The following is an 11,122-nucleotide window of genomic DNA, read 5'->3' on the forward strand; positions in this document are numbered from 1 at the left end:
CATTCATGCTCTAATGACAAGGTATCCACCGACTGTTTATACTTTCGGAAAGTATATCTTTATATCTTAAAATATGGTGGCGTAGTTTTCACATTCTAATTAATTTAACAAATTGGCATAATTCCCCAACCATAAATCCTATTCCAATTTCCCCATAATCAATAGAACAATTTCTCAAACACTTGAAAAAATTAAATAAAAATGGGTGTGGTGATCATAGACGGATCAACAATTCGAGATTTCGTTAACGACGAAGCTGCTTTCACAAAGTCAATTGATAAGGGATTTACCGATTTGGACCTGAATAACGACGGCGTTTTGTCTCGATCCGAGCTCCGCAAAGCCTTCGAATCTCTCCATCTCATTGAATCTCACTTCGGCGTCGACGTCGCCGCCACGCCGGAGGAACTCACCGACCTCTATGATTCCATATTCGAGAAGTTTGATTGCGACCACAACGGCACTGTCGATCGAGAGGAATTTGGAAATGAGATGAGGAAAATTATGCTGGCGATCGCGGATGGACTTGGTTCATCGCCGATTCAAATGGCGCTTGATGATAGTGAACAGAGTTTGATCAAGCAAGCTGCTGATCTCGAAGCTTCTAAGCTTCCTGCCTAGTAGTATACATATATAACCAACCGCTTTCGAATAAGTTCCTCTGTTTGTTGTTTAATATCAACTTTCACATCTCCATGTGGTGTGGTCAGTTATGTATTTTAACTTCCTAATTTACTAGTTTTTATATATATATGCAATTTTACTGGTTTTTATATATATGCCTTCTTCGTATTCAGAGTTTGAAACGAAAGTGAAAATCAAAAAAAGAATACGTCGCCTGAGAGATTCGAACTCTCGCGGGGAAACCCCATGTACTTAGCAGGCACACGCCTTAACCACTCGGCCAAAGCGACATTTGATATCCCTCTTTAGAACAGAACTCATCATAACAAAGATTTCTATGACATACTTCCGAATCCCTCCGACAAAAGGATTGTCCACAATTAGGAGTGACAAACGGGCAGATCGAGTCGAAAATGAGTTAAATAAAAATGGGTAAAATACTCGACTCCATTCATATTTTAAATAGATAAAAATGAGTTATCAAATGAATAATATGAGTATCCATATTTTTCCATATTATTTAGGTATCATGTTAAAAGCTTCAAAAGCAAAAAATATTTCTCACCCCCCACCCCACTCCCACGAATAAAATACTCAGAACTTTATAGATTTAATTTGCCCACCCCCAACTCCAATGCATCAATTCTTTTCTTTTTTTACTACTCATAACCCCCCCCCCCCCCCCCCCCCCCCCGCGTCCACCCAACCCCAACGCCTAAAAATTAAATTTATTTTTTATTATTTTGATCACCCCACAATTACTATCCCCTTCTAGCCTCCCACCCACCCACCCACACACTCCAAACCCTAACACCAAAAAAAATAAATTTATTTTTTTAAAAGAAATTAAAATTATAAATTTATTTTTTACTACTTTGATCACCCCATCATCACTATCCCCCCCCCCCCCCCCCCCCACACACACAACCCATGCACCTAAAAAATTAAATTTATTTTTTACTATTTTGATCACCCCAACCATCACTATCCCCCCCCCCCCCACCCACCCCACAACCCATGCACCTAAAAAATTAAATTTATTTTTTACTATTTTGATCACCCCAACCATCACTATCCCCCGCTTTCCAGCCCCACCCACCCAGCCCCCTCACCAAAAAAATTTGTTTTTAAAAAAAAAATTGTTTTTTTTCCCTTGTCCCACCCATTCCTACCCTGACCTTCTACACTTTAAAAAAAATATTAATGTCACTTTTATTTCTTTTATAAATGAGTCTCTTCTACACATTTTTATCATTTAACTACCCACTTTTAAATGAGTAGTATGAGTTTAACTCGTTTTTTATTCATTTTTAAATAAGGTGTATATCCATTTTGCCATCCCTATTCACGATCATATAAGAGGATCTGGTGGATTTGACCATGATATCATGCTAAAAAAAATAGATTTTGACCTTAATTCAATTTTAGAAGTCTTTTTATTAATGATTGTCCAAGATCATATAAGAAGACTAAGAAACTTTGAACCCACCGATGTGGGTCTCCCAACAACATTTGGCATAAAAAATGTTTTGTAATTGTAATTGCATTTGAGGTAAGAACTCAACCAATTGAACTAATTAAACCAGATCAATTATTCAATGTATTTCACATTATATTTCCTTGCCTCTCCTAAAATGGTTGGTCAATAATCCTTGGGTCAACTTAATTTTAGAATTAATTAAAGATAACATTTCAATCTCATCTTAAATCAAAACGAATTTATAAGAAATTCTTAGAAGAAAACAATATTGACCCATATGTACCTTTGACATTTTTGTGGCTTATGGTGATTTGGTTTTGGTCCCTTTTTCGTGCATGTGGTTATTTTCATATCAACACATGCCGATATATGCCATTATATTGGACGTTGAACTGACCAAGAATAATGTTCGAAAAAATGGTCATGATATCTTATTAACCTTATCCGTTTATCTAACTCGTTAAAGTTTGACTTTACTACTCGGTCAAATTTGATACTCCATAACATACTTTTCTTTAATCTGGCCTAAAATTATTATATTTTCCTATTTATAAGTAATTTAATTTTCAATAATACTATGAAATAGATTAGAAAAATACATTATATTTTTGGGTCAACATTTACATATTTTAGCTAATTAGGAAAAAGTTCAATAGCCAAATAGTAGAATTATTATTTTACGCTTGATCAAATGATTAATTATATAATATTACTTATAATTTATTTTAAATCACAAAGTTTAATTTCTTTTTTCTTAAACCCTACGGTCGATGAAACATGTTCACATAAGGGAGCACATGACCATGTACAATAGTCTATTTATTTGATGGTAATATGGACCTCCTTTGTGATATAATCGATCATCAGATAGATTTTGAGAAAGATAAAATTTAATTGTCTTGAAACTCTCTATGAATATTCAAGATTTTATGTGATATTCGAGATGCTTCTTCAATAGGATATGTTATCCTCTATATATGCGTAAGCTAGAATTTAGGATAGGAAAACCTTCCAAATCCTACAAAATTTCATAATCTACAAATACCGAGAAAAAACTTGGACCGTGGCAACTAGATCAATATGTTAAGCTTAAAAAATTAGTGATCACCGTAATCCATGACGAAGTGCATGTTCAGTGACGACTCCATTTTATCCACTCTTTGAAGCAATTTTAAACAAGTTGGCAATTAATTTATGCGTTAAAGCAACAAATGGCTGTTAAATACTTATTGTTATTGAGGAACTTTCTGTTATTGGTCTTGATGGTGAAGTAATCCCATTTTATCAACTCATTAATTATAGTATTGGGCACCTTATTTCTTTACTTTCACAATTTTTCAACATAATAATTATTTACCCCTTTCTCCCTTCCAGAAAAAAGAAAAAGAAAAATTATCCACAACATAATATTATTTAAGTTATATATAAGGAGTGAAAAAGCAGTTAAGATTTAATATCAATGAAAAACTTATCTAATTATAACAGATTATTAATTAATTACTCTATTTTTTTTAGATTACTATATATATCAAACTCACTACGAAGATTTATACATGATAAATACACAAAATCTAAATTCCGTAATTAAGTGAAATTGTGAATTTTGTAATTAATTATTTTCTTTTTTTCTTAGAAGGGACAAGAGAAAATTCTTGTTTTTTTTTTTCAATTTTTTTTTAAATAAAACTTGATTGAGAAAACATGTGGTCAAATATCATGGAAATTTCCGCGTAGTCCTTTTACTTGAAAAGTTCTTCTTCACCATGTCAATGCTGAGTTGGCAAGTGGCACCTAAATTGGTTTTTTAAGAGGCTGCCTAATTTGAAAGTCACAAGTTTCACTCTCTTAAACCTTTTTTTTTTCTTCTATATATACACATCTTTTACGTACCATTTTTCCCATATTATCTCTCAACAACTTCCTTTGTCTCTCAAAAAAATTAAAATTCTTTTTTTTTCTCAAGAATCTATTATACGCAGTCTACCAAAATCGGAACAACAATGATGATTGATGAACATATGTTGATCAAAGTAGGACTCTTTATTTTAGTCCAAGGTTTGGTTTATTTGATTCTATCAAAATCTTCAAACGTATTCTCCAAGACACAAAGATCATACAGCTTTAAAACAGTTCGTTCTTTAAGCATTCGCCGGATTACTGCTGCACTCGCCGACTTACCTGTCGGCGGTGAGCCATCTCCCTCTTCCTTCAAAGATCAGTTGACATCTTCAAAGTCTTTCAAGTTATTCAAAGATCACAATTAGTAAAGATTTTTTTTTTTTTGTTTTTTTGCTTACGTGAGCTGTTTTTGTATTCTTTGATTTGTTCATGGATAGTTAAATCAAATTAGTTGGTGTGAATTTGGGATATATAATATTCTCTCATTTTAAATCTTGTAAATTATAAGTTGGTTGGTCATTGTAAAGATTTGAACTGTGTTCACGATTAAATTTAATCTCCGATAGTAAGGTCTATTCTATTTATTTTTTCCTTTTTAATGATAGGATAACTAATTAGATGGTCCATAAGGATAATAGCTACGTACTATAGAAGGATTAGTATGAAACCATACATTATATTAATCAAGATAAGATAAATGATTGTATATTTTTATTGAGTTTAAGTTTTTGCATGATTGGTAATTTTTAAGATAAATATAGTAACTTAATTAAGTAATTAATAAAATATCTTTTTGAATTTAATTATAGTTACGGTAAAATATAGTAAAGCAAAGTTGAATTCCCTTTATTCTCTAATCAAAATTAATTCATAGTTATATTCTTAATTAACTAAGTTTATTTGCTTTTCTACATTTGAATTTTTCTTGTTTCTATCCCTTTATCTTCTTGTCCGATTAATTTATGACTTTGCCAAAAATTCAAAAGAAAAAAACAATGATAATTAAGAAATTATTTGTGGCATTGAAAAATTACTTCTGATAAAAAAAAAAAACAGATTTAGAAAACCAAATAAACTTGGTTAATTAAGACGATTTATAACTATGAATTAATTTTGGTTAGAGAAGAAAGAGGACACAACTTTCCTTTGCTATATTTTGCCGTAATTGAAATTATATTCAAAAAGACATGATTTCATTAATTATTGAATCAAGTTACCATGTTTATCTTAAAAATTACCTAATGGTGTAAAATCTTATATATACACTAACCGCGCACAAAACTTAAACTCATTTTTATTTCCCTAGATGGTTGTTGATTTGCGACTTTGACAGCTGACTAACTACATATATCCTAAAAGGATCACCACTAATTAATCACAAAAATTTAAAATATCATCCTTGGCCTACATGTTGTGCAGTTGTGGTTCGTAATTTGCAAATGGTAATTATGGAGGTTGGGTAGGTACTAGTCGTTATCTCCATTTTTAAAAAGCCATAATTATATTAGTTCCGGTGTACAAAATCGAACCGAAAACCGAATCAAACCGCAAATTGAGTCAAATCGGAAAAAAAACCCGACTAGTGATTTGGTTTGACTTGGTTTGGTATTGGAAAAAAAACCCTGACTAAATTTGGGTTGGTTTGGTTTTAACTAAAAAAAAACAACCCGACATTATATATGTAATTTTAAATTTTTATTTTATACATAAAAGTATTTACATTGATATAATTTTAAAATATTTCTTATACTATTTCATTGTTTTTATCTTTTAACATATTATTTCAAGTTTAAAACTTAGAATTCGGAATGGTCCAATAAAGAATATTATAGTTCATAGATATTGATAATTATAATAAAACTTAAATCAAAATCAAATTAATACTAATGCAAAAAGAAAATCACTTCAACACTAAGAATGACAATAATATTGAATATTTGTTCTTTAGTTTTTATATTGGTTTAGACAATTAAAATACATAATCTAATTTTAATTTTCCTTAAATATTTAGTAATGTAACTAATACTTATTAAACTTATTTTAGCATGATTTAGTACTTTTAAATTATGATCATTTTCATTATGACTTTGCAATATTTATTTTATATGATGATTTCATTATTATTTTTTATTGAATATTTTAGTGTCATCACTCATCTCATATTTTGTGTTATTTTCTTAAGAAACACCTTAGATAATTGTATTTTGGTTGGACTAAAGAAATATTTGGAGCACAAGTTAATTATATGTTTGTATGCAAACTTTACCGAAAAAATCCAAAAATTTGAAAAAATCTGAGGTTTATTAGTTTGGTTTGATTTATAAATTTTAAAATTCGACACAATGATTTGGTTTGGTAGTTGAAAAACCTGAAAAAATCCGAATTTTGTTAGTTTGGTTTATAAATTTAAAATTTTTACACAAATAGTTTGGTTTGATATTTAAAAAATCCGAACCAACCTGATCATGTACACCCCTACCCATAACTATTGATTTATTTGGGTTGGTCTTCTAAAGATTCATCATGGTTGGAACAAAACTAAATGGACTTATACTTGAGCATAGTAGTTGGAATTTAACTTTGAGATATCTAGGCAATTTTCTTGTAATAATAAAAAAAGAAAATATTAGAACATAATTATCAACTTCACTTATTTAAATATTCTGAAGAGGTGAAAAACGTGAATGATTTTGAAATAGATGAAATAATTCAAAAGTTGGATTTATATGTAGCACGACTTATTAAATCATTTAAAATTGGATTGGTGTGTCCTACTTGTAGTTGTTGATGCTTTTGTCTAATCTAACAAATTAATATGCCGTGGACGAAAGTAACTTTAACACTACTATCACAAGGGAAGATAAATGATGGCTCAATCACGACCCTAGAAGTGTCATTGCTCAACTACTAACTAGATGGAATGTCTATGGGCGGGTTAGGATAGGTTAAGATTTGTCCAAGTCTATATAAGGAGACTGATTTTTCATCCCTCTATCGATGTGAGTCTTCTTAACACTTCCCCGCATGTCCAGACCTCAATTGAAGCGTGAACACTTCTAAATGGGGCCCAACATCGGTGAACAATAAAATGGGATGAATTTGGCTCTGATACCATGTAAAGATATGACACATGAGTCTAACTCAACTGCAAAAGCTAGCTCATGAGGAGAGGTTTGTCCAAGTCCATATAAGGAGACCAATTTCCCATCTCTCTATCGATATGGGACTTCTTAACAACTACGCCTTGACCTGCTAAATTTTGATTCGTCCTTTTTTTTTGCATTTTTCAAAAAGTTTATTTTATCCCACCACCCCGACTACGTACTCCCTTATCCTACCTCGTCAAGCTCCAACCTGTACATCAATGATTCATTTTATGTTTCTAAAGTACTTGACTCGACCATCTATTTGACACTTTAAATTTGTCAATTTTCACCCATATTTTATAACAGTTACACTCAATTTCATAGAACTTGAGGTAGCTAGAGCATGTCATGTGTTACGAACCCTTAATTAATAAAACATACTTTTGAAAAGTTTGGTACGTCCATGCCTATTTATTTAATCAAAGTAATTTTTATTTTACAATTTATAATTAATATGTTTATCAGTCTGATGATACCAACTCCTCTTCTAACACCCATACAATTAATATTAAAAAGTAAAATTAGATAATTAAATCTTAAGCTTAAAAAATTAGCAGCAGCTAGCCTAAAATATGACTCATCTTGATGGTCACGAAATTCATGAAAGCTTTCATTTTATCCACTTGTTAAAGCTAAGTCAGGCAGTTTTAAGTTAAGTATACGTAATATATAATAATACATACGTGTCCATAACTAAGTTCACGTGATAATTTTTCTACATAGATAACACGTAAGTTGATTGCTACGCAATAATTTTAAATAATGAGGCAATTTAGGCGTTAAAGCAACATATGATTGTTTTAAAGTGTTTTATTCTATTTTATTAAGGACCTTTCTGTTATTAATCAATTGTGATGGTCAAGCAAATCCTATTTCATGGAAATTACTTGATTTCCCGTTCAAACATTTTGTTTATTTATTTTATCAATATCAAGGAGCTCATGTTTCCCACCACCAACATAAATTTGTGAAATTTATTTATTTATTTTTTTCAGTTCTTCAAAAATGTGGTCAATTTTGAACCTTTTTCTAGAATATTGAATATAATCATGTTGATAATTATTGCGATAAATAGTACTACTGTAGTACTATGTGGTTCAACAGGGGGGCCAAATGTCTAGGAGAAAATTAACATTTAATTTTCCAAATCGTTGAAAATAGGTTATGTACCAGATCGATGAATCTTCCAGAATCCTCTTTTGGACATGTTCATCTCACATTGTTGTTGGGTTTAGCAAGGTGTGAATGGGAAATAAAAAGAGAAAATGGAAAGTGGAAGAACCAATGAAAATGGGGGAACCAATTTTGGAGGGAAAATGAAAAGTCATCATTGCAAAAGTGCAAATGAAAGGTCATTTTTACCATATTGGTAGAAGAAAGGAAATTGTTGTCCTTATATTAGGAAACACTTCCTTTAGTTCTTAAAGGGTTAAGAAGAAGGTGCCCCCTCGCGCTGTCGTCGTCGCTCGCTCGGCTTCGGATTCGGCAAATGATGTGATTGATTGATAATATTAATTCATAACGTTAATTAAATAACAGAACAGATTTTCTGAACAGATGCGTTCCTTGCTGCAAATGGCTATAAATAAGAGCTCTTTTTCGTTTTTTCAAACACTGAAATTTTTCCTCTCTGCATACATTTTCTTACATAAATAAAATTGTCGATCGACTGAGTCTGTGTGTGCTCTTGTTGTTGTTCTTGCGTTCGCTGAAGTTATTGAAGTTTGAGGTACCGCTACTTCTTTAACAGGTTAATCCGTTTTATCTTGGGAGGAATTAATCTGCAACCTCGGGTACAGTGAGGGGATTAAATTTCTTAAGGAAACACAGTGGTTTCTGTGGACTCGGATTAAAAAATCATTCTGTCAATTTCATCTTTTTTCTGTTTCTGTATTTTTGACTAACCTAAATACAGAAGATAACAATTATTGCTCACTATATTTTGTTTCTCGGTATTCATATTTGAAGTTTTTTTTTAATGTATATATAATAGATCTAGTAAATACAATTCACTTATAGCCTAAATTAACAAATTCTATAAGTGTACAAATTAAAACTTATACTAATGCTTCCACGAGTTAACACACATTAATAAATACACATGTTTCTTTTTTAATTAATCAATAGTTGATTCATTTCATTTTATTTGATTCTTATATTAAAAATAGATTATTTTTTAACTTGTCTATTTTAAGACATCAAGAAAAAATTATTGTTTTCTTTCAATATTATCATAATAGTAAAATTTAGATTTCTAAATCATAAATTTATTATTTAATAAAATGAACTCCTAATAAATACCTACTTTCTTAATAAGGTGAGTATCAACTCAATATAAGCAAAGTAAAATGAAACAGAGGAAGATGTATAATATACATGATTTGAGATCTAGAACTGCATGGGTGACCCGCCAGCCAGTCCTTCCACTATAGATTCAGCAGAACCCAATTGTTATATTTATATTAAAAAAATTATTTGATGGGATATAAATAATATATCAATACTCCAATAAACAAAAACAATTATGATTCAGAATCCATAAATTAGAAACTTTGACTCCACATATATGACAGACTAGAAGTGTATTGAGTACTTAAATTCGTAGGAAAAATTCCATGCAGCCTTTTAGTGTGCTTGATAAGGTACTACTTTAACGTGTCAAAGACAAAACCAAATTGTGCCCTAATTTGAAAGTTACACGCTTCAACTCCTCATTTTTTTTTCTTTTCCCAATCTATATATACAAGTCTCCAACATATCATTTTCTCAAAAATTCTAAAATTTACTCTTCCATATTCAACTATCTTCAAATTCATACATATATTAGTAGCTCTAAAAATATGGAAATTGATGAAAATATGTTGGTAAAAATAGGTCTCTTTATTTTGGTCCAAGCTTTGGTTTATTTGATTTTATCAAAATCTTCAAATGTATTCTCCAAGACACAAAGATCTTACAGCTTCAAAACAGCTCGTTCCGTCAGCATTCGCCGGATGGCCGCCGCGCTTGCCGACATACCTGCTGGCGGTGAACTATCTCCGACTAGTTCCAAGGACTTGACCTCTTCTAAGTCATTCAAAGACACATAAATTAAATCAAATTATTTGGTGTGAATTTTATACAGGTTTATTCTTTTTCTTTTAACTAGCTAGGTGTAAATTACAAATTCGTTGTGTATCGTAAAGATTTTAATATATTTAAGGTTTGAATATATATATTTGTACCTGGACCTATATATATATATATTAATTGAGTTATATATGTCCATATTATTTTCTTGTCAGTTTTTGTAAAAATTAATCATTAGTTTACTTCTGCCTCAATCTTTAAAGAAACGAATATATTAATCATTTAGAGCCTAATGAGAAATAAATATTCAGGATCCAAAAGTATTATATTTGGGTTTTGATGTGATAACTAACATTATATTCTACTCTCTTTTATCTCAATATGTTTGCTTTTATCAAGAGCTAATTTGATAATTACAGTATCGCAATTTTACTAAGAATGTAAAAAATTACACAACAAAAGCACTATTTGGAAAAATACAAGTTCAATCAATAGACTCAAAATATATGCTTATATGTGTATCTATTTCTCGTAACCACGTATGTGCCTTTTTTGAAGTAACAGAATGGACGTGAAAATTTATTTTTAATATAATAAACCTGAAAATGTAAATCGAGGGGAGTATTTTCAATTGCTGCTAGAGCCAATAGGCGATATATGTGCCTTTGATTGTTTATCTTTCGAGAAAAGACATAAAGTCACCATTGAAGTTGTCTCGAATTTTTTTAAAAAAATAATTTTGTAATGTCCTATTACCCCACTAAATAATTATGAACTGATATTATTATATAATTTTTTTATCAGATTTTAAGAAGCAAGTGTGTATTCACACATTAATCATTACATGACACGTGTTAATTTAATTAAATATATAAAAAATTCATTTTAAATTTTTTCTTTATCT

General features: G+C 30.5%; 4 protein-coding genes and 1 non-coding gene across 6 annotated transcripts in view; 4 read left to right on the forward strand and 1 right to left on the reverse strand.

The window, feature by feature from the left end:
* The window catches only part of LOC125833719 (citrate synthase, mitochondrial), a 346,970-nt gene that overhangs the window by 298,220 nt on the left and 37,628 nt on the right, over positions 1–11,122 (forward strand). The gene's annotated exons all lie outside the window — the stretch shown is intronic.
* On the forward strand, positions 81–752 carry LOC125833752 (uncharacterized). Its single transcript, XM_049512939.1, has one exon. It carries the CDS (start codon positions 202–204, stop codon positions 619–621), a length of 420 nt encoding a protein of 139 aa, XP_049368896.1. The 5' UTR covers positions 81–201; the 3' UTR covers positions 622–752.
* TRNAS-GCU (transfer RNA serine (anticodon GCU)) lies at positions 833–914 on the reverse strand. Its single transcript has one exon. It is a non-coding gene; the product is annotated as a tRNA-Ser (tRNA).
* LOC125833757 (uncharacterized) lies at positions 4,086–4,368 on the forward strand. The gene has a single exon (XM_049512944.1). It carries the CDS (start codon positions 4,105–4,107, stop codon positions 4,366–4,368), a length of 264 nt encoding a protein of 87 aa, XP_049368901.1. The 5' UTR covers positions 4,086–4,104.
* Positions 9,951–10,424, forward strand: LOC125833758 (uncharacterized). The gene has a single exon (XM_049512945.1). The coding sequence runs from the start codon at positions 9,990–9,992 to the stop codon at positions 10,236–10,238; it is 249 nt and encodes an 82-aa protein (XP_049368902.1). The 5' UTR covers positions 9,951–9,989; the 3' UTR covers positions 10,239–10,424.

The sequence above is a fragment of the Solanum verrucosum genome, unplaced genomic scaffold, assembly GCF_900185275.1.
Source record: "Solanum verrucosum unplaced genomic scaffold, falcon-dt-bn FXZP01000307.1, whole genome shotgun sequence".
NCBI classification, from domain to species: Eukaryota; Viridiplantae; Streptophyta; class Magnoliopsida; order Solanales; family Solanaceae; genus Solanum; species Solanum verrucosum.

Excerpts from the sequence above, each read along its gene's own strand:
- LOC125833752 (XM_049512939.1), top strand. The coding sequence starts at position 202 with ATGGGTGTGGTGATCATAGACGGATCAACAATTCGAGATTTCGTTAAC.
- LOC125833757 (XM_049512944.1), top strand. The coding sequence starts at position 4,105 with ATGATGATTGATGAACATATGTTGATCAAAGTAGGACTCTTTATTTTA.
- LOC125833758 (XM_049512945.1), top strand. The coding sequence starts at position 9,990 with ATGGAAATTGATGAAAATATGTTGGTAAAAATAGGTCTCTTTATTTTG.